Raw genomic sequence first — 22,034 nt, 5'->3', positions numbered from 1 at the left:
CAGGCAACATGGGGACTTAAAAGTATGCATTTCCCTTCCGTTTGTTTTCAGCTGATTCTTCCATAGGAAGTACGTTTGCAGAGTAAGGTTGTTTTCTATAGGAGACATGACAAATGATGACGTAAGAGCTGGAGGTGGCCTCCCCTCTGTGCCCCCACATTCAGTGTCAAGTTCTTGATTAGGAATTTTCTGTGGTAAAAGAGTTTCCTTTATATGAGCTCTGACTTTGGTTCTCCATACTGATAAAGGCTCAAGCAATCCAATCTGTACTCATTTTAGAAAGAGTGAGAGTTTTTTCATTCGATTTTGCAAAATTGGGCACGCAATCCAGTAGACATGGGCAGATGCTAGGCATGGCCGGCTCTCAGTTTTATGCTCCTGTGACGAAAAAGCCCCTCTTCCAGTCCCCTTTTACTGGCTATATGGCATTTACAACCTGCCCCCAAAGTCAAAAGGCCCCAAACAGTCATTGTTGAGAGCATTCTCATTTAAAATTAGTTTCCCACCCTCCCCATGAACTTCCCCTATTTCCTTGATGGGTATATTCTTATTTTTTTTAATTTCTAGCTGGTCAAACTAGTCTTCTCTCCTCCCCTGAGCTCCTTTTGTTATGCTAGCCTGCTACCCCTAAGATTCCCCTTAGTCCTGAGGATGGATCGCCCCAAGAGCTATTTCTCATAGTTCTTTGGAAACAGTTGGCGAAATGATTCCCTAAGCCCTGAGGAGTTACGTTTGTCCTTCTTTTCTACCCCAAAGACTTTGCTACATTTCCTGGGTAAGAGGTTACCAACCCGGTTTGACACCTGTAGTCTGTCTGGCCCTGGGCTGCAACTTGCAGGGATGGTCAGTGTACTAGGCAAATGAAGTGACGTTAGCCTTCTATGCAAATTAAGTTTCTGAGGCCTACTTACAGGCTCCCTTTGTGGCTCCCACTCCTGGAGGAGTCATACCTAGAAATTGACAAGGAGTTGGGTTTCTGTGCAGCTAACCCCACAGAGGTCTCTAAGAAGGTAACAAGCCAGAAGTGAAGGAGCAGGGCAAAGAAGGAAGGAAGAAGAGACCAGTGTAAAAGCAGAAAGCGAGGAGGCAAGGAACATCCTAACAACTGTAACAAGACCCGGGGGTTGTAACGCTGAAGACAGCCACAGTCCAGAGGGGGCCCCGTGGCAGGCTAGCGGGGAGGCCCATCCTCAGAAGGCCGAGAGGAGGACCGCACTGAAGAAGGGAGATTTGGCCTACATGCTTCCTGACTCTGATCCTGAGTTGTGCCTTATTCGTTAATGAAACACTGTGATACTTAAGGTTTTGTCCCAACTTGGCTGGGCCAGGATTCTCAGTGGTTCTGTTACAGGTTCGAATCCCAAAGAAATATGATGACCACTATAATGTCCAATTTAGAGAATTTTTTTGGCACAGCAGACATCTATAGCCAGATGGCAGGAGATAATGACTTCTCCCAGGCCTGCTGTGCAGTAGGGAAATAGCTGCTTGTTTATATAAGCTAAGTTCTTGGCTCAGGGGCTAGGGGCTCATCTAAAGGAATTTGCTGAAGCAGGGAGTACAGAAGCAAAAATAGTGGATTAGTGAGCTCACAGGAACACTAGATAACAATAACAAAGTAAGTGTGACCTCAGGAGTTCAAATAACAATCCCATACAGTAAACACCACCTGTGAGGCTTGTTTCTGCCCTATCTGCCTCAAGGCCAGGGGAGCTCTGCTGGGCGTAGAAATTCGGAGTTCTCAAGGAGCTCTGTTGTTTCAGTTCCACAGTTCACATGTGATGATCCGAAGGTTTCCTTAGAAGTGTGAGCTGTTCACATATATGGATGCTGTGGAATAGATGGCTGGCTTTTTGCTGGATTTGGATCCTGCATCTGACTCATTGTCTTTGGCCTCAAGCCAGTGGCCTGCTGACAATCCTGGGAGTGGTCAGCAGCAGGCCATCTTCCCTGGTGATCTTAGCTTCATTCGCCTCTGATGGCAGAAGCCTAGGCTTCAGCCTGACATCTGACCCATGAACTTGGAACTTGCTCATCTTTAGCAGAAACCAACCTCCCTCCCTCCTGACTTGACGGCACTTAACAACAAGTATAAAGTAGGACTTCACTGTTTCTTTACAGGGTGGGGGATGAGTACGGAGTTAGGGTTATAGTTAGGACTACCACACTTAACAACAGAACACCATGGCTAGGTCTAGGCTAGGCCTAGGGTTTTGTGTTCTGTTTTATCTGATTACTAGGCTAGGCTAGGCCTAGGGTTTTGTGTTCTGTTTTATCTGATTACTAGGCTAGGCTAGGCCTAGGGTTTTGTGTTCTGTTAGAGTTGTTTTATCTGATTACTCCTCCAGTGGAAGCAGTGAGGGGTCTGTCTTCAGGCCCACCAGTCCAGCTTTCCACTGACTTAGTCCCGCTTCTCTGACCGCTCAAAGGGTTACCTGTTTCTGAGATCTTAGCGTTCATCTGGATCGCTACTTGCTGGTTTTCTATGGTTTCTCATTTTTCATTTCTTTTGTCGGTTTGCTCTTGAATTCTGAATTTTTATTCTGTGTTCTCCTTATTAGAGTTAGGGTAGGACTCGTGGAGTTGGTTCTGTAGGGTCAGCACTGGACTGCGAACCACAAGGTCAGTGGTTCAAACCCACCAGCTGCTCTTCAGAAACCCTATACTGGATCGCTATGAGGTGGAACGACTCGACTTCACAACAGGATTAGGGTAGGGGTTGCACTAGGATTAGGGTAGGGTCGCTGGTGAAGGCTATCATGTGTGGTAAGGTGGAGGGTCAGAGAAAAAGAGGAGGACCCCCCAGTGAGATGGATTGGCAAAGTGGCAGCGTCAATGGGCTCAAGTGTGGCAACAGTAGTGAGGTTGGCCCAGGACTGGGCAGTGTTTCATTCTGCTGGGCATAAGGTCGCTATGGGTCGGTACCGACTCGATGGCACCTAACAACAACAACATAGTCCACCTTTGAGCAAACAATGGGTGGCTTTGTTGAGTGTACTGTGGCGCATTCAGTTCACATTGAGATCAGAATGAGAGAGGTTCCGGCCCAGACCTTGGCTGTGAGGCAAACTGCTCTGGCCTTTGGGCCACAGAGGACCTAGAGTGGGGAGGCTCTAGCAAGCCCCTCTTTCTCTGGGTATCACTGCAGTTAACGTAACAAAGGAAAACCCTTATTCCCAAACAAACTCACACTTTCCAGTATTAGGACTTCAACTGGACTCTTGGGGGAGGGATACAAACCAACAGCAGGGAGCCACTGAAGCTCTGTCACTGCCAAGCTGTGTGACTTTGGGATGTCATCTCGAGTCCCTCATCCGTAAATGGACATGACGCTGCCTAGCTCCCAGATGGTGCAGATGTGTGAGCAGAGACACTTAGAACCCAGAGGCAGGTGTGTTTGGCAGACAGTCGGGGTTCATAATGTTGACTGAATTCATGAAGGGCGGGAACTAAGGTCATGTACATTTATGGAGAGAATCTTGGGAAGGTGGTGTTTGGGCGAGGGGAGGAGTGGAGGTAGGGAGCTTTCCCCGCCACAGCCTCCTCCTCAGTCCTGCTGGAACCCCACTACCCACCTCCTGTGGGGTGTGACTCTACTCCTCCTCTGGACTCAGCACAGATTGATGCCCGGAGTCAATGGTCCCCACAGCTCCCCTCCAGTCACAAACAAGCAGCCATGCCTTGTTAGCAGAGATCCCTGTGGTACGGGGACTACAAAGCCCACCCCAATTCCAGTCGCTGGTGAGGAAGCAGAGTTGTTAGTGGTGATGGGAAATGTGCCGACATTGCTGGTGATGGCTGCACAACATGACAAATGTCATTAATGTCACTGACTTGTACGAGAAGGCTTCAATCTTTGCATTCCGTTTTTCAATCAACTTTTTGAAGCTCCCACTTACGCATAAAAGTCTTGAATTGGTGAATGTTGTTTTAAGTATTTTAACCACCAAAAAGGAAAATGGACCCTAATTTTTTATTCTCTACCACACCACACCACAGTTCCTCCCATCAAGATTGTTGTTGTTGTTGTTAGGTGCTGTGGAGTTGGTACCAACTCATGTACAACAGATCGAAACACTGCCTGGTCCTGTCCCAACCTCACAACCATGGCTGCACTTGAGCCCATTGCAGCTGCCACTGTGCCAGTCCATCTCATTGGGGGTCTTCCTCTTTTCCTCTGACCGTCCACTTTATGGATATCACAAGCATGATGTCCTTCTCCAGGGATTGGTCCCTCCTGATAATATGTCCGAAGTGTGAGAGATGCAGTCTGGCCATCCTGATTTCTAAGAAGCATTTTGGCTGAACTATTTCAACACAGATTTGTTTGCTCTTTTGGTGGTCCATGGTACTTTAAATAGTCTCCTCCAACACCATAACTGAAACACATCATTCTTCTACACTGTCCAGCTTTCACGTGCATATGAAATCATTGAAGATGCCATGGCTTGGGTCAGGTGCACCTTAGTCCTCAAACTGACATCTTTGCTCTTGAACACTTCAAAGAGGTCTTGTGCAGTAGATGTGCCTAATGCAATACATCATTTGATTTCTTGACTGCTGCTTCCATGAGTGTTGATGGTTGATCCAAGCAAAAAGAAGTCTTTGACAATTTCATTATTTTCTCCATTTATCTTGATGTTATTTATTGGTCCAGTAGTAAGGATTTTTGTTTTCTTTTCATTGAGGTACAACCCATACTGAAGACTGTGGTATTTAATCTTCATCAATAAGTATTTTAAGTCCTCTTTGCTTTCAACGAGCAAGGTTGTATCATCTGCATATTGCAGATTGTTAATTAGTCTTCCTCCAACCCTGATGCCATGTTTTTCTTCATATAATCCAGCTTCTCAAATTATTTGCTCAGGATACAGGTTGAATAAGTATGGTGAGAGAATACAACCTTGTCACACACCTTTCCTAATTGTAAACCACCCAGTCAGTCAGTGTTCTGTGTTCTGTTCAAACAACTGCCTCTTGATCTATGTACAGGTTCTTCATGAGCACTTAATTGTGTTATCCATAGCTTATCATGATCCGCACAAAGTCTTTGTGTAATCAATAAAGTACAGGTAAACATCATTCTGGTATTTTCTGCTTTCAGTTAGGATCCATCTGACATCAGCAATGATATCCCTAGTTCAAAGGTTTCTCGTCTGAATGCAGCGCGGCTTGACCTTCTGACAGCTCCCTGTCAATGTACGTTTGCAACTTTATCTTTAGCAAAACATTACTTGCATGAGATATTAGTGATATTTTCCAATGATTTTCACATTCCGTTGGATCACCTGTCTCTGGAATGAATCTCTTCCAGTCAGTTAAAGTAGCTGTCTTCCAAATTTCTTGGCATAGATGAGTAAATGCCACTAATTTGCTGGAAGTTATCTATTTGTATTCCATCAATTCCCGGTGCCTTGTTCTTTGCCAGTGTCTTCAGTGTGCCTTGAACTTCCTCCTTCAGTATCATTGGCTCTTGATCACATGCTACTTCTTGAAATGGACCATTTCTTTTTCTACAGTGACTCTCTTCCATCTTCTTTTCAATATTTTACCCATAGAATCCTTCAATATTTCAAGTGGAGGCTTGAATTTTTTCTTTAGTTGCTTCAGCTTGAGAACTGCTGAGTGTGTTCTTCCCTTTTGGTTTTCTAACTCCAGGTCTTTGCACATTTCATTATAATATTTAAGCTTGTTTTCTTAAGCTGCCTTTTGAAATTTTTTATTCAGCTTTTACCTCCTCACTTCTTCCATTTGCTTTAGCTTCTCTATGCTGGAGAGCAAGTTTCAGAGTCTCTTCTGACATCCATTTTGGTCTTTTCCTTCTTTCTTATCTTCTTAATGACCTTTTGCTCTCTTCCTGTATGATGTTCTTGATGTCATCCCATAACTCTCTGGTCTTCGGTCTTTAGTGTCTAATTCATCAAATCTGTTCTTGAGATGATCTCTAAATCCAGGTGGGATATGTTTAACATCAGACTTGTTTTAACTTTCTTCAGTATCAACCTGAACTTGCACATGAGCAATTGATGGTCTGTTCGACAGTCTTCCCCTGGTCTTGTTTTGGCTAATGATATGGAGCTTTCCCAACATCCCTTTCCAAAGATGTGTATTCCATTTGGTGAGGTCCAAATTGTCTATGAAAGGTATTTGCAATGAAGAAGTCATTGGTCCTGCAAAATTCTATCATGCCATCTCCAGCATTGTTTATATTACAGAGGCCATATTTTCCAATGACTCATCCTTCCTCTTTGTTTTCAACTTTTGTGTTCCAATCATCAGTTAATATCAATATATCTTGATTGCATGTTTGAGCAATCAAGATACCGGAACTATTTACCCAAAGAGTGAGCCTTTGTCAATAGATCGTGGTGGCAGTGACATCAAGGTTTCTAAGCCTTAAGAGGCTTCCATGCTTTTACTTGCTTTTGGAAACCTGCTAGCGCCACGCACCCACCTACCGGGCCGCTCCTAGAGGTCACCAGTAAGCCCCCAAATGGGGACTTATTCCAAGCCTGAATCCTGTGGATGCAAGCCCAAGCCCAAGTGATGTCAGCGTGTGTGACCCAAATCAGCAGGCACCAGCTGCAGGTGGGAGCTTTGTCGCAGAACAGCTGGGGACTGATTTTGTTGCAGAGCAGCTGGGGACTGATTTTGTTGCAGAACAGCTGGGGACTGATTTTGTTGCAGAGCAGCTGGGGACTGATTTTGTTGCAGAGCAGCAAGGAACTGATTTTGTGCTTCATTCTTTTCTCCGGTAGAGAGGTTCAGACCACGATGGTCTGGTCAAGGACTCCCAGCTTTTGCCCCAGGTTATGCCGCCCCAGAAAGTATGGGGGGGGCACATGGGACTGGGAGGAACATGGGACGACGACGACGAGTAGGTGCCCACTCATAGCGACCTTATGCACAGCAGAACGAAACACTGCCCGATCCTGGGCCAACTTCACTTGGAGACACACTTGTTGTTGTTAAGTGCCGTCAAGTCGGTTCTGACCCATAGCGACCCTGAACAGGGTTTCCGAGGCTGTAAATCTTTATGGGAGCAGAAAGCCTCATCTTTCTCCCGCGGAACCACTGGTAGTTTCGAACTGCTGACCTTGAGGCTCACAGCCTGATTCGTAACCACTACGCTACGAGAGAGCTCACTAGTGGTGGCTATGTGCCGTGGAGTCAGTTCCGACTCACAGCGACCCTGTACAGGGTTTCCGATCTTTAGGGAGCAGAAAGCCTCATGTTTCTCCCGCGGAACAGCTGGTAGTTTCGAACTGCTGACCTTGCTGTTCGCAGCCCGATTTGTAACCACTACGCTACCAGAGTAGGTGAGAATGAAATTTCCCAGGATGCCGGACGCTCAGACTACATTTCCCAGAAGTGCACGGGAGACAGTCGGCCGCGCTTTAATGACTCCATTTCCCAGCGTGCCGCGGGAGGAGTGCCCAGTTCCGCCCCCTCTACCTGGACCCGCGAGTGGCTGGAGACGTGGCTGGAGACGCTCCTGGCACCGAACGCAGCTGTCTGGGTTGCAGGGCAGGTGCGGCAGGGCTCAGGTGAGACTGCACCAGCCTCCGAGGGGATCGGGGCTGAGACAATGTGAGCATGATGGCTTGTAACTCACACCGTTGGGTCCTACAGGTGCAGCGGACATGGGGGAACCCGGGAGATCCATGCGGATCTTAGTGACAGGGGGCTCCGGGCTGGTGGGCAGAGCCATTCAGCAGGTGGTGGCAGATGGGGCGGGCCTGCCCGGAGAGGACTGGGTGTTTGTCTCCTCCAAGGATGCAGACCTCACGTGAGTGAGCCCATTCTTGAGCCCCCACCCAGACTGCCAAACTTCCCAGTTGATAAACCATATCCGCCACCTCCGTGAGTTCCCATCTAGCCTCCGCCCACTACTTCCCATAAGCCCTGAAGCAGCCACTGTCTGTCCCGCTTCCCCAGGGATGCAGCGCAGACGCGGGCCCTGTTTGAGAAGGTCCGGCCCACACACGTCATCCATCTAGCCGCAATGGTGGGGGGCCTGTTCCGGAACATCAAGTACAATTTGGACTTTTGGGTGAGTGAAGAGGCAACCCAGTGAACACTGGGAGCCAGGAGCCTGGGTTTGGAACTCCCTGGTCGCTTCCCAGACGCACAGGTTCACGGTGAACCCTAGATAGACGTTCCAGAGAGTCAACACCTGAAGGCCCCAGTGAGGAAATCCAGGGAGCTGACCGGGTGGGATGGGGCCTGAGAGAGGCTGGCATTGGCTGCCTGCCCGGTTTTTCTGCATCTTGAGCCCTTGACCTCCAGACACGCAGGCTCCCAGGACTGCTAGTCCACTTCCAGTGAACCAGGATCAAGGTGGCCCAGCTTGCTCTGGTACTAGGCCCACGGGCAGGAGTGGGGCAAGAAGGGAAGGAGGGGCCCTTGGACCCCGTCCCTTCATTAAATGTTCTCTGCAGCACCTGCAGGTGGGGCTTTACCCTGGGCTGAGAGGGGTGTGATCCTCCTGGGTGCTGGCTGTCTGCGGCCTGATGGGGGTGGGACAGGCGGTGGAGAATGACAGGAGAGGAGCCAGTTGTTTCTGGGAGGTTAGGATGGGAGGCTTCATAATGGGAAGGAGTTATGATGTACAACTTGGGCACTGCCCCTGTCTGCGGGTTAGGGTGTGCCCTGACCTCTGTCCCCAGAGGAGATGGTGAGGGCTAGGATGCTGTGGGAGGGGCCTGACCCACCTGCTCCATCCCTGCAGAGGAAAAACATTCACATCAATGACAACGTTCTGCATGCAGCCTTTGAAGTGGGCACCCTCAAGGTGGTCTCCTGCCTGTCCACCTGCATCTTCCCTGACAAGACCACCTACCCTATTGATGAGACCATGGTGAGTGGAAGTGATGTTAGCCTTACTGGGTGGGGTCTGACCTATAGGAGGGGTTCTCCCCCGACACCCTGAAGTAATACAGGGGTGGGATCTCCCCTGTGGGCAAGCCAGGAAGTAGCTGTAGCCTTGCAGGGTGGGGTCTGAGTAGCAGCTCCAGGAAGCGATGAGCTCAGTGTGTGTCCTGCCCCTCCCTAGATCCACAGCGGCCCCCCTCACAGCAGCAACTTTGGCTACTCATACGCCAAGAGGATGATTGACGTCCAGAACAGGTGCTCTGGTGCCCGCCCTACGGAGGGGTGAGGGCTCTACACTGGGTTGGATGGGACCAGCTGGGTCTCCCCTGCGCTGTCTTACGTCCCCTTCTGGTTGCCGGTGTGTAAAAGGCCAGAGGTGGGTGGGGTGGGACGTACAGGCTATTGTGCCTCTCTGCAGGGCCTACTTCCAACAGCACGGACGGACCTTCACTGCAGTCATTCCCACCAATGTCTTTGGGCCCCACGACAACTTCAACATTGAGGATGGCCATGTGCTGCCCGGCCTCATCCACAAGGTGCACCTGGCCAAGTGTGAGTGCTCGCTGGTGCACATGGAGTTTGCATGAGATTGAGGTTCCTGGAGCTTGGTGGAGGTGGGAGTGCCAGACACATTGGCCCCTCAGACACCTGCCCTTCCCTCATCTGCAGGCAGCGGTTCGGCGCTGACAGTGTGGGGTACGGGGAAACCTCGGAGGCAGTTCATCTACTCACTGGTTTGTGTCCCTCTTGTCTGACCCACTTCCTTGCCCTCAGCAGGAAGATAGCTTGCAGTCCCTTGGCTTGCTTGGCATGGGGTAAAGGGCTGGGCTGAGCTCCAGAGCCATCCTCATCATCCCTGGGTCCCTGAAGGCCCGGGCATCACCATACAGCTCTGAGCTCAGACAGAAGTCTTGGTCAGTGTCATGTGGGCTGGCTGCGGGCCACCCAGAGGAAACCCAGCGTGGGCTTTTAGGCAGTGGCCTCTGACCGTGCTCTTTCTGGCCCCCAGGACCTGGCTCGGCTCTTCCTTTGGGTCCTCCGAGAGTACAGTGAGGTGGAGCCCATCATCCTCTCAGGTGCCCACCCTGTCCTGCTGAGGGGTGGGGGTAGGGAGGCGGACCACCAGAGGGGTGGGGGCGGGGCTGAGCTGGTCTCGGACTCCTCCCTCCTGCAGTGGGCGAGGAGGATGAGGTCTCAATAAAGCAGGCGGCTGAGGCTATAGCGGAAGCCATGGACTTCCATGGGGAGGTCATCGTATCCTTTGGCTCCTTTGGAAGTGAAGCCTAGTGAGGTCCGTGCATGGAGACTGCCCAGTGGAGGGGAGGGGTGGGATCACCCTGGGGGAGAGGCCACAAGGTCCTGGTGACTCCAGGGCTGAGGTGGAGTGAGGGGGATGGGTGCTGCTTCCGCAATGGCCTTGACCAGACACCCAGTTTGATACAACCAAATCGGATGGACAGTTTAAGAAGACAGCCAGTAATTGCAAGCTGCGGGCCTATCTGCCGAACTTCAAGTTCACTCCTTTCAAGCAGGGTAAGGCCCCCGCTCTCTGTGTGTTCTCGTGAATCTTCCCAGGCCTCAGCTTGCCGATCTCAGGGGTGGGTACCCATGAGAATGCCTGGTCAGAGCCAGGGAGGTGAGGACCCTGAGGTTCGGGCTGTGGGGATGTGAGGGGAGACACCCCTGAGTCCCCCACCTCCTTCTCCTCCAGTAAAGCTTACCCTGTCTCCCTCCCCTCCCACAGCTGTGAAGGAGACTTGCACCTGGTTCACGGACAACTATGAGCAGGCCCGGAAGTGACTCGGCGGGCGGTGCCCCGGTGGGCGGGGCAGCAGCAGCGCCTCCCCAGGCCCGGAAGTGGTGCAGTGGGCAGGGCGACAGCGGCTTTGTACCAGGCCCCCGAGGCAAACACCCTCTGACCTCTCCAGGAGCTTAGGTCCTGCCCAGCAAGCTGAGCCCACAAACGCCTTCTGCGCGCTGTCTCCCAGCAGCTGTCCAACAGTACCACACACGCACGTCCATCCTCAGGGAAACCAACGTCTACCGGTCAGGGACCCGGCATCTCACTCTGGCAGGTTGCTGGTCTGTCTACTTCTGACCCTGCCCTCCTGTTGCCTGGGAGCAATAAAGTGCATTTTCACAGCTCTGGGCTAGCAGTCCCTGATGCTGCAAGCCAGGCGTCCCCCAGCCCCCTGTGCCTGCCCCATACATAACTCCTGAGAGTTGCTAAGGGTCCGCTCTGGACTTGCGGGGAAAGGGAGCCACCTGGTGCTTGATAGGAAAATGGAGACTGTGAGGTTGCTTGTGCTGAGGGCTGCAGGCAGGCTGGGGAGGGGTGCAGAGCAGACGGGTGAGCAAAGTGGCTGCCGGGCTGAGAGAGAGGGCTCATGGGAGACGGTCTTGGCTGTGGTCATAACCCATCTTCACGTGTGGCCATGTGTAGACCTGGCTGGCTTGAGGCGAGAGAGGCTAAATTCTGAGGATTTTCGGGGAAGGGGCTGGTCGGAGTTTCGGCCGATAATCTGGGAGCCCAAGGATGGTGGATGGATCTCTGGTACTAATGGTGATTGAGTGATCACCTCTATCAATTAGGACTTGGAGTTAGAAAATAAGGGAAGAACTTGTTTAACTTTTCTCAAGCTGAGAGAACTGAAGAAAAATTCAGGCCTTGATTCTATGGGAGAAAATATTGAATGATGCAGAAAACATCAAAAGAAGACGGAAGGTATACAGAGACACTGCACTAAAAAGAACTGGTTGACGTGCAGCTAGTTCAGGAGTTATTGTATGCCCAATGGGATGAGAGAAGTCCAAATGCACCGAAGGGTTTGGGGGAAAAGAAGGCTCCGAGAATTCATGGAATGCAAATGGAAATGCTTCAACAAAGTGAAATCTGAAACACAGCTTTGTGGCCAAACAACTGGAAGGGATCCATATTTGTACACAGACCATAGAAAGGTGACCCAACAGAACACAGAAAAGATGAAACAATGTCATTCATAGCACATTCGAGCCATGTTTTGCTGAAGATAATTCACAAACTTGCAGCAGTACATTGAGGGGAAGTGCCAGAAATTCAGTCTGAATTTAGAAGATGTGGAACAAGGGATATCATTGCTGACATCAGATGGATCTTGGCTAAAAGAGAATGCTAGGAAGATGTTTACTTATGTTTTATAACCAAATGCCTATGTGGAGCATAACAAACTATGGATAACATTGCAAACAATGGAAATTCCAGAGCAACTGTGCTCAAGAGGAACCTGTACACAGACTTAGAGACAATTGGCTAGACTGAATGGAGGATACTGTATGGTTTAGAATCTAGAAAGCGATGTGTCAGTAATGTACCCTTTCACCACGCTTATTCAACCTGTATGCTGAGCAAAGAATCCAAGAAGCTGGATCATATGAAGAAGAAAGTGGCGTCTTCAGAACTGGAGGAAGGCTCCTTTAACCTGCGATATGCCGATGACAACCTTGCTGAAAACAAAGAGGACTTGAAGCACTTCCTGATGGTCAAAAACTACAGCCTTCAGGATGGATTGCAACTCAGTGTAAAGAACACAGAAATCCTCACAACTGGACCGATAAACAATGATAAACAGAGCAACAATTTGAGTTGTCAGGAATTTCATTTTACTTGGACCCACAATCAATGCTCATGGAAGCAGCAGTCAAAAAACCAAATGAGGCATTGCCAATCTGCTGCAACAGACCTCCTTAAAGCGGTAAAGAGCAAAGATGTTGGGCAATGGATAAGGAAGATTTGAGAAAATCTGATGCATTTGAATTACAGTGTTAGTGAAGAATATTTAAAGTATTAGACTTTCAGGAGAGCAAACGAAATCTGGTGTCTTGGAAGAAGTACAACCAGAATGCTCCTTAGAAGCCAGGATGGCCACAAGTCCTGCCTCATAGTTGGACCAGTAGAGGGTTTGCAGAAAAGGGGAAGACCCCCAAAGAGGTGGATTAACACCGTGGTAACGACAATGGGCTCAAACATAACAATTGTGAGGATTGCATAGTGTTTTCATTCTCTTGTACAGAGGGTGGTCGGGCCCATCCATGGCATCTAGTAACAATCAGCCTCTACATGTCCCCGCCATGCACCTGGTCTCCTCTAAGGCCAGCAGAGACAGAACCCCTTATTCATTGGGCTCTGCCACTCTAGAGTTCTGCTCTAGTCTAGGGGCACGGCCTCACTGAGGTCTCTCCAGCCTTCTCCCTATAATTCCAGGGGGAGTCAGTACAATATAGGAAAATGGCCCAGACACGGTGAGCCCATCCTATTACCCAGGGGCCAAAGGGAAAAGCTTGCTCCCAACAGAAGTCGGCGTTCAGCAGGGCGGCTGCTTCTTAGCTCAAGAACTCTTTCCTTGAAAGCTTAGGTGCTGAAAGGCCATCAGCAACCTCTAGGGTGCAGCACCCCTGCGAGGGGCTGCGCCAGACAATCTGGAAGAATTGCCTTAGGGGCTAAGATTGGCCCCACCCTGCCGGCCCATCCCTGTACGCACACACTGATCTCCGCTCCACTCGCACACACCCGAGTCCAGCCGCGGCGCCCGGTCTCGCTGTGCTCAGGATCAGGTATTCAGCCTACCGTTTCCTTAGCCGACACCTCCAGCCTTTCCTATGCCTGTGGCGGTGTGAGACCAGCCCAGAAACCCTAGGCACCTGGCCGTGATTTTTCCCAATCAATGGGCGCGAGGGGCGGGACCACGCTTTTCAGACCAATGAGCAGCCTGGTGGGGGGTGGGGAACACGGCTTCGCGCTCCTGCAGAGGGCGGACCAAAAATCAGGAAGAGATTGGGCGGAGCGTGGGATCCGTGCAACCAATTCCCGAGGAAAGGGACGGGGCGGTGTAGCCGATTGGTAGGAGCGACGCTTGGGGCGGAATCCACCTGGACGGCGAGATGGCGGCTGCGGACAGCGGAGCCCCGTGGAGCGTGGGCTTCGTGGGTGCCGGCCGCATGGCGGAGGCCATCGCGCGGGGCCTCATCCAAGCAGGTGGGCGCCGGCGGAATGACCCTTCCCGGGGCTCGTACCCTCTGTCCCAGGGAGACTCTCGTATACTCCCCGAGAGCAGCCGCGAATCACGCGTGCCTACGGAGTGCTAGCCATGGGGCGGGTCTGAAATGAGACGTGCACCGTGTGTAAGATACACACCGGATCCACAAGATTTAGTAAAGTCTCACGTGACTTAGCTGTGACGTGGGTAATGCCATCTACCTCCTACGGTTGTATGCATTGAGACCACGGCTTTAAGAATTGATCCTGGTGCTGGCATCCGAGGGCAGACAGCACTTCGCTGCCGTCAGGGTCATAATCGGCGCGTTCTGTGCGCTAGTGGCGCCGGTCCGGAAGTCTCACCCTGTCTCCCAGCCCCGTGGCCCTGCTGGGACACACAGGCTCAGCTTGGACTACCCCACACAGATTGCCCCTGTCCACAGGAAACCTGGCCCCCTTGGACGTTCCTTGGGTGTTTTTCGGCCTCCGCACTACCATGCCACGTCCTCAGCTGGGGTGCTGTTTGGTCCTGGGGCGGTTGGACCGCCTACAGGAGGAGACCAGCTCCGGGCCCGGGTCCTCCCCGGCTATCCAGCAGCAGGGGGCAAGGGGCAGGGCCTGCACAACAGAAGAAAATAAACGGTGTAAGAAGCATATCCATCGGGGGCCTTGGGCTCCTGTGCGCCAGGGAGAAACGCCCCAGTAAGAGACAGCCCCTCTTTTCCTTTCTCCTGCCTCTGTCCCTCCTCACCACCTCGGCCTTTGCTCCTCCCCCAGGAAAGGTGAAAGCTCAGCACGTCATGGCCAGTGCACCGACAGACAGGAACCTCTGCCACTTTCGGGTGAGCTGAGAGCCAAGCTCTTCTGTTCCCGTGTTCCTCCGCTGTTTCCCTGGGCCCGGGACTACGTTGTTTGTTCTGCAGTGAGCTGGGGAAATGGCGGTCGGAGACCAAGGCAGAGTCTATGTAGGGGAGTTTGTGGGAGGGTTCTAAGCCTTCGTGGGTATGGGGTGGTGCTAGCAGCTGCAGCAGGAGAGCTTCGTGGGGGCTGTGAGGATGCAGGAGGCTGGTGGTCGAGGAGCTTCCCTGGCTCACAGCTGCTTGCTGGCCCTGGTGTTGTAGGCTCTGGGCTGCCGGACCACCCACAGCAACCAGGAAGTGTTGCAGAGCTGCTCCCTCATTTTCTTCGCCACCAAGCCCCATGTTCTGCCAGCTGTCCTGGTGGAGGTGGCCCCTGTGATCACTGATGAACAGATCTTGGTGTCTGTGGCTGCGGGGGTCCCTCTGAGAACCCTGGAGGAGGTAAGCAGCTGCTTGAGGTTGGAAGCAGAGGGACCTTTCCTTCAGCTGTAGGCACTGCTGGTTGATGGCCTCCTTCTCCTGCTCAGACCATCTCCAGCCTGTACCCAGTCCTTCAGGGAGCCTGGATGTTGGGTGGGTGCTCCAGACCCTGGAGCCTGAAGGGGTCTGAAGCCCCCGCCCAACTGCTGACCCCAGCCCCTTGCCCGCAGCTGCTGCCCCCAAGGGCACGGGTACTGCGCGTCTCGCCCAACCTGCCCTGTGTGGTTCAGGAGGGGGCTATGGTGCTGGCTCGGGGCTGCTGGGCTGGGAGCAGCGACGCCCAACTCCTGCAGAGCCTGCTAGCTGCCTGTGGGCAGTGCGAGGAGGTGCCCGAGGCCTACATGGACATCCACACCGGCCTCAGTGGCAGTGGCGTGGCATTTGTGAGTGATGTCTCCCACCCCTCCCCCCACCCAGCAGGCTGGTCCTTCCATGTGAGTGCTCTGTCTCAGGGCACTGGTCGGCTACCCTTAACTCCCCAGTATGTCCCCGGTCTGTAAGCCCAGGCCTCCTAAGATCCCTTTTACAGTCCTCGGGTCAGCCCCAAAGATGGTTGTCCAGGTTTTGGCCCTGCACCTTGGGCTTCAGGACACCAAGGTTCTGACCTCTGGTAGGTCTCTTGGCCATGTCCAGGGTGGGGCAGATCCAGGACCCTCCTCCCCCCGTGTCTGCCTGCAGGTGTGTGCCTTCTCTGAGGCCCTGGCTGAAGGTGCTGTCAAGATGGGCATGCCTAGTGACCTGGCCCACCGCATCGCTGCACAGACCCTACTGGTGAGCAGTGTGGAGGAAGCTGGCGGAGGGGGGGGGAAAAGGGAGGGGTGCTGGGCAGGATCCATTTCCTGCCGGGGGTGGGGTGGCGGGGGTGGCTGGGGGTGAGTCAGAGACACCTGCCTGGCATCTAGTCACAACACAGGGCCGCTCCCCCCAGGGCACTGCCAAGCTTCTTCTGCAGGAGGCCCGGCATCCTGCCCAGCTGCGGACAGATGTGTGCACGCCCGGTGGCACCACCATCTATGGGCTCCACGCCCTGGAGCAAGGTGGCCTTCGGGCGGCCACTATGAGTGCTGTGGAGGCGGCCACCAGCCGGGCCAAGGAGCTCAGCAAGAAATAGGGCCCAGAATGGGGCCACCCTGCGCAGTCCAGAGTGCTGAAACTGCCCTGTCCTGCTCTGTCCCCCGACCCCAGGACAGTACACCGGTGTCTCAGTTAGGGGACAGGATTCCCAGAGTAGTGGGGCTCACTGTAGGGATACCATGGTGACGGTCCCTCTTAGTGGGTCTGCTCTCTGGGCTGAGAGGCTCTAGGGTAGGGTGCCCTGCAAGATTGGGTGGGTGAGGGTGGGCACACACAGCAGTCTGAGCCTGAGCCCAGCCCCTCGCTCAGATGCCCCTGCCAGACTAAAGCCCGTCCTTCCTACCACACAGCTCCCCGCCACCTCGCTCAGCATGCTGAGTGCACAGGGAGCTCCGCCCAGAGCAGAGCTGCCACGCAGAGCCCTGCCTTGGATCAGGGATACTGGAAGCGATGTGGCCCCTCCCTCGATGGCCCCCCATGTCAGGAGTCGTAGTGTTCCATTGTCCTTGCACCCCGGCCTCTGCCTACCTGGCTCTCCAGCATGTCCCATGGTCCACAGGGACTTGAGCAAAAAGGCAGATGTGACACTTCAAGCCTAGGACTTTGTGGGTGCTGCCCTTCTGTCCCCAAGGCTCCCCTGGACCTCCCCACCCCTAGGCTAGACCTCTCCTCACTTCTTCTTTGGGACCTCCAGGGCATGAGAGTGCTGTGGGCAGCTGCTGGACTCTGGGCAGACTAACCTCCCATTTCCAGGGTGGGGCTCTTCCCCTAGTACTCTGCCTCCAGTTGCAGTCCCCACCCCATCCCCAATCCTCAGCCCTCTGTCCTTGGGCTGACATGGGCCTGCCTCCACTCCCTGGTGTCTGTCTGTAAAATGGGCATACGGATGCTGTCTGTCTCGGGGACCTAAAAGAGATGCCATGTAACGGGAGCTAATAAAATGTGTATCTGAGTGCTTGTTTTCATTTGAATGAGGCCTGGGGCCTTGGACTCAGCCACTTGTTGCTCAGGGTGGGTGGCTTGCAGGGCAGTTTCCTGCTTGACCACACATGCCCCTACAGCAAGGTGTCCCCACAGCTGACCTCCCTCTGGGCAACTGGTGTTTGCTACACCCCAAGTTTGGAGCCCAGGCTCCAGGTGCCCCTTCTGCCCACTCGGAAACTCCCCAGGTAACGCTGCCAGGGGCTGAGGTGGTTACCACTACAGGGGACTCCCCGCTTTCCCAAGGATGCAGCCTCTAACAAGCCTCAGGCTCAGCCCCCTTCTACTGATGCCTCTTTAACCATGTACTTTTGAGGCTGAAGTGACCACTTTTCAGGGTAGAAATGGACAAATCAGCTTTAAAATTTTTTAATTTTTTATTTCTATACCCCATCTAAAGCTCTGGTAGCATAGTGGTTACAAATCGGGCTGTGAGGCTCCAGGTCAGCAGTTTGAAACTGCCATGGGAGAAAGACGAGGCTTTCTGCTCCCGTAAAGGATTATAGCCTCGGAAACCCTGTACAAGGTCACTATGAGTTGGAACCAACTCCACGGCACATAACATACCTCATCTTGCCCTGACTTTCTTAATGAGACATTCTAGACCCAAACACGGAGTCAGAAATGACAAGACTAAGACTTTAGATTGAAGATGCTCCAATTACAAAGTAATAAAAGCCAAGGTTTGACTTGGTGAAATTGATCACGTTCAATCTTTATTATAAAGGGCATGGGATGGGCAGCTGACCAGGTGCAGGGAGGCGTGGGTGGTAAAGATTGGACTCCTAAGAGCCGGCGGTCCCTCAAGGGAACATGCCTTTGGGTTCCAGCCTTGTCCCTTGGACACCCCTCTCTCAGCTAGGGCGCCGCTTTCCTGCCAAGAAGTCAAGGCCCCAAGTTTGAGGGTTTCGGGAGGAACATCGTTGCAGTTCCTAGCATTGGGCCTGGCCCTTGGCAGACAGCCAGTGTAGCTACTAAGGGGGCTTCTAGCAGCTTCCACCTTTAGGCATCAGCCGCCTCCCTCAGTATTTCAGGCTGGGAAGTGTCAGGTTAGAGCATGTGGTCCACCACGCAGCTGGAAGACCCTGGATTGAAGAAGCCGGCCAGACTTATGGTGGTCTTTGTTTAGGAAACCACGTGCACACCAGACTGGACCTCCTGCCTTGGCCTGTCTTCCGAGGGGCAACCCTGAACTGAGCTGGGGAGTAGAGTATCCTGAAGGCTGGGGACAGACACATTGTGCCCAAGCCCCAGGACCTGGCTCACTCCATTTCTACAGTGAAGATCTCTTTAGGGGCTCGGCCCTCTTGTGAGGGGGTTTACCTGGTAGCACATTCGTGAGCAGTCTTTTACTAGGCACACCTGTCCAGAACACAGGAGCCAGGTGGTGGGAAAACAGATTCAGCCTCAGGTGTGCCTACCCATGCCAGCAAGAGGGTCTCCACACTAAGTTAGTTCCTGGGCAGGCAGGAACTGGGGCCTGAGCCCAGCTAGCCAGGGCTTCTCCAGGCTCAGATCACCCTTCTCTTGCTCCCCAATTCCTCAAGCTTCCCCTCAAATCTGCCTGGACATAATATACGCACGTTTCTAAATGGAGGCAGTTCCAAGGAACTGTTTGTTTCCAGACTCCTGTGGAAAGTGCTTTTTGGGGTGCTCATCCTTGATGCTGCTCTGCCAGTCTCCAGCTTCTGTTCTGTGAGACACCACACCCAGGGGGCATCCTGGGGCAGGAGAGTCCAGAGTGAGCATCACTGGGCGCGGTGGGCTCCATGGGACCCTGGTAGTAGTGCCCCTGAATCAGTCATACTCTCAGCAAGCTCCCAGCCACCGCTGGCCAGGGCCACCGACCCCCTCCTCTCCTCTCTTCCCAATAGCTATCCCTAAGTTCACCCAGTCTTGGCTATGTGGGGAGTAAGGGGGAGGACGGGAGGTTGGAGCAGGAGCAGGGACAAAGTAGGTAGTGACTGGGGGGACCCAGGTCCTCTCTTACTATCCTTTAAGCTCCAGGACTCAAGCCAGACACTGGCCAAGCCTTGGGAACAGCTGAGGGGTGCCGTGAGGTATTTCCATGTGGATGGGGACAGAAGCCCTCCGAGGGTACCAGCTCCTCCTGGTCACTGCTGCAGCTGAGACCACCACCAACTCTTGCTCTCTTGACTCCTCTAAGGAGTATTTTAAGTACTGGATTTTTTTTTTTTAATAAACAAAAAACAAGTGAGATGTTTTCCCTCTGAGATGCTGGCACCACCGTGAGAAGGGACATGTAGCACCAGAGGCTCCGGGCCTGCGGTTGTCCAGTGCACGTGAGGGATGATGGGAGCTGTGGACACAGTCTGGGGTCCCACCACATAGGGAACCCGGCCCGGGGGCCAGGCGGATGGATACACAGCAAACTGCTCCTGTTAAGTGCTGTGGCTTGTTAGTGCAGGAGATCGTGGTGCGACCCTGCTTATGGGGTGGGTCAGCCCGTGTGTGCTCCCAGGATGAGCCTGGGCCTGCCTTTTAACCCCTGCTCCCAATTGGGGGCTGTGCGGCGGAGAGACCCTTCACCAGCGGAGCTCTAAGCCGCGCAGGGTTCGTTCCACCCCTGGAAAAACAGGCTGTCAGTACCCACGCCCTCAAGTACATGGGGGGTGGAGGCCGCTGGGGAGCGCTCAGGCCAGTGGTCACACCCCTGCCTCAGGTAGGGTCCCCTCCACACCTCCCAGCCTCCGAGCCATGCTGATGAGTGAGCGCAGCTGTACCAACTTGAGCGGCCCCACCTCCCGAGGATCCTGGCTCTCCAACCACCGCAGAGCGGTTTCCAGACCCCGAATAGCCTCGCAGGCTGTGGGAAGTGGGGCTCCTCCCCGCTCCATCACCGTAGGCCCCTCCCCTGCCTCCTCTGTGACTCCTAGGCCTTGGAGACGACAGGCCTGGGGTCCAGGGGCTTCGGAGGCCAGCCAGGGTGGTGGGCGCGCACCTGCCTCTTCACGGCTGCAGTCGGGCAGCCCCCAGTCGTCATCCAGGTGTAGCCACGCGGCCACTTCCTCCGGCGCCAGGCGCTTGTAGGCCAGGGCGGCCAGGTGGGTGAGGTCGCTGAGCACCCGGCTGTGCTCCGCCGCTTCCTCTGCCTGGCGGGTTGACCCCTCACACGTCTCCTTGGGCTGGGGCTCAAAGGCGGCCCGCAGGCCCAGGAGCCAGCAGCGCTCGATGCTGCCCGCCTGCACCAGGTCCCAGGAGAGACCCGCCAGGTAGAGCATGTCCTTGAGCATGAAGCTACGCATGAAGTCCAGCGGGGAGCCACCCGCGCACGATACAGCCAGACGCAGCAGCTCCCGCTTGTACAGCTGTTTGAAGGCAGCCACCACGCCCTGCTCCAGGGGCGACGGGATCTGCGTGCGACCGCTGCTCCCCGACAAGAACAGCACGCGTACAGCGCCATCGGGTGTCTGCAGCTCCTCTGGGGGTCCGGGGGGCTCAGGTCGGGCCCTCCTGGGGGCCTCCTCGCTCTCGCCCAGGGCTGGCGTCCTAGTGGCCGAGCTCGGGCCGGGCGGATGAGCCACGAGCAGCACGGCCTTCTGTTGCAGGCAACTGCGGCGCAAATAGCGCTTGACTCCAGGAACAAATTCCTCAAAGAACCAACCACGCAAGAGAGGGCGGCTGAGCCAAGCGTCGGGGCTGTAACGGTACGAGGCGGGGAACTTGTCCTGGTTGTGATGGCGCAAGCTGGGGGGGTCGGGCAGCTGTCCAATGATCAGCGGCTTCAGCTTGTGACTGCCCGTCAGGTTGGCGGCCAGCAGCACCGTCACCCGGTCGCCCCGCCACCGCCGGCCGCAGCCCCCTCCCCCGGGGTCCCCTGGACTCCGGGGCCCAGCCTGTTCCGGGAGCAGCTTCCAGTAGAGGCCAGTAACGTTGGCGTTGTAGATCTGTTCGTCGCCGTAGCCTCCTTCGGCGGGGGACAGTGGGGCTGGCGGTCGGGTTGGGAAGGACCCCGCGCCCCCGGGCAGCCGCAGCGTAGGCTCCTCCTTGACGGGTGGGCCAGGCGCTGGTGGTGGGACTGCCGCGGGCGCCGATGGCTCGGCCTCGCCGTAGATGCGTTGGCTGGAGATGCCGTGGCGCTTCTGCCAACGCCAGAACCAGCCGTGGCTGGCCTTGAAGGTGCACTCGGGGCCGTAGATCTGGCGCGCGAAGGCCTCGGCCTGCGCCTGGATGAGCGGCCCCGACAGCGGCACGCCGTGCTGGCGTAACGCCAGGAACCAGGCGTACACAGCGCGGTCGATCTCCTCTTCGTTGGCCAGCCGCATCTTCTTGCGCTGTGTGCCCACCTCGCCGCCCAGCTGCTCCAGGAACCAGCGTAGCTTGGGCTCGTCCTTGAGCCAGCCACGCAGCGTGCCACCAGGCACACCGAAATCGCGGCACACGCTGGCCTGCCGCTCGCCGCTCTTGACGCGCTCGATGGCTTGCAGCTTGTCCTTGATGGAGTAGGCCTTGCGGAAGGCCATCTTCACAGCCACGCGCGGCCGCGACCCCGAAGCGGAGGGCAGCGGGCGTCCGGCGGGGATGCAGGGCGCAGGGGCCCGTGGCGGCTCGGTAGGGCGCGCGGGCGGAGGCCGGCGGGCGCGGCGCGGCGCGGGGCGCGGGCCGAGGACAGCTGGGGGGCCCATGGGGTGCATGGTGTAGGTGGTGGCGGCGGGGGTGCGGGAGCCATACGCCCGAACGCGCCAGCCGCTGGGGCGGGGTGGGGCGGGGCCACCGGGCCCTCCCTTTTGTCT

The 22,034-nt window shown here is 54.5% G+C and overlaps 3 protein-coding genes across 3 annotated transcripts; 2 read left to right on the top strand and 1 right to left on the bottom strand.

Annotated features, from left to right (window-relative positions):
* Positions 1-7,635: 7,635 nt before the first annotated feature.
* Positions 7,636-10,674, top strand: TSTA3 (tissue specific transplantation antigen P35B). Its single transcript, XM_006830745.1, has 10 exons — positions 7,636-7,789; positions 7,939-8,053; positions 8,732-8,860; positions 9,056-9,129; positions 9,293-9,426; positions 9,544-9,608; positions 9,884-9,950; positions 10,049-10,128; positions 10,308-10,407; positions 10,619-10,674. The coding sequence occupies exons 1-10, from the start codon at positions 7,644-7,646 to the stop codon at positions 10,672-10,674; spliced, it is 966 nt and encodes a 321-aa protein (XP_006830808.1). The 5' UTR covers positions 7,636-7,643.
* A 3,117-nt stretch (positions 10,675-13,791) lies between these two features.
* PYCRL (pyrroline-5-carboxylate reductase-like) lies at positions 13,792-16,336 on the top strand. Its single transcript, XM_006830744.1, has 6 exons — positions 13,792-13,885; positions 14,663-14,727; positions 15,007-15,186; positions 15,396-15,608; positions 15,904-15,996; positions 16,154-16,336. Exons 1-6 carry the CDS (start codon positions 13,792-13,794, stop codon positions 16,334-16,336), a joined length of 828 nt encoding a protein of 275 aa, XP_006830807.1.
* A 3,610-nt stretch (positions 16,337-19,946) lies between these two features.
* Positions 19,947-21,935, bottom strand: TIGD5 (tigger transposable element derived 5). Its single transcript, XM_006830869.1, has one exon. The coding sequence runs from the start codon at positions 21,933-21,935 to the stop codon at positions 19,947-19,949; it is 1,989 nt and encodes a 662-aa protein (XP_006830932.1).
* Positions 21,936-22,034: the final 99 nt, after the last annotated feature.

Source organism: Chrysochloris asiatica, unplaced genomic scaffold, assembly GCF_000296735.1.
Source record: "Chrysochloris asiatica unplaced genomic scaffold, ChrAsi1.0 scaffold00001, whole genome shotgun sequence".
NCBI classification, from domain to species: Eukaryota; Metazoa; Chordata; class Mammalia; order Afrosoricida; family Chrysochloridae; genus Chrysochloris; species Chrysochloris asiatica.
The sequence above is the reverse complement of the archived record's forward strand: the minus strand, read 5'-3'. Positions and strand labels throughout refer to the sequence as shown.

What these genes read in the sequence shown, in the direction of transcription:
- TIGD5 (XM_006830869.1), bottom strand. Translation starts at nt 21,935, where the DNA reads ATGCACCCCATGGGCCCCCCAGCTGTCCTCGGCCCGCGCCCCGCGCCG.
- PYCRL (XM_006830744.1), top strand. Translation starts at nt 13,792, where the DNA reads ATGGCGGCTGCGGACAGCGGAGCCCCGTGGAGCGTGGGCTTCGTGGGT. An exon ending in GGAACCTCTGCCACTTTCGG is followed by an intron (nt 14,728 to 15,006) that starts GTGAGCTGAGAG and finishes CTGGTGTTGTAG; the next exon opens with GCTCTGGGCTGCCGGACCAC. An exon ending in CTCTGAGAACCCTGGAGGAG is followed by an intron (nt 15,187 to 15,395) that starts GTAAGCAGCTGC and finishes CCTTGCCCGCAG; the next exon opens with CTGCTGCCCCCAAGGGCACG.
- TSTA3 (XM_006830745.1), top strand. Translation starts at nt 7,644, where the DNA reads ATGGGGGAACCCGGGAGATCCATGCGGATCTTAGTGACAGGGGGCTCC. An exon ending in ACCCTATTGATGAGACCATG is followed by an intron (nt 8,861 to 9,055) that starts GTGAGTGGAAGT and finishes GCCCCTCCCTAG; the next exon opens with ATCCACAGCGGCCCCCCTCA. An exon ending in GGAGCCCATCATCCTCTCAG is followed by an intron (nt 9,951 to 10,048) that starts GTGCCCACCCTG and finishes TCCCTCCTGCAG; the next exon opens with TGGGCGAGGAGGATGAGGTC.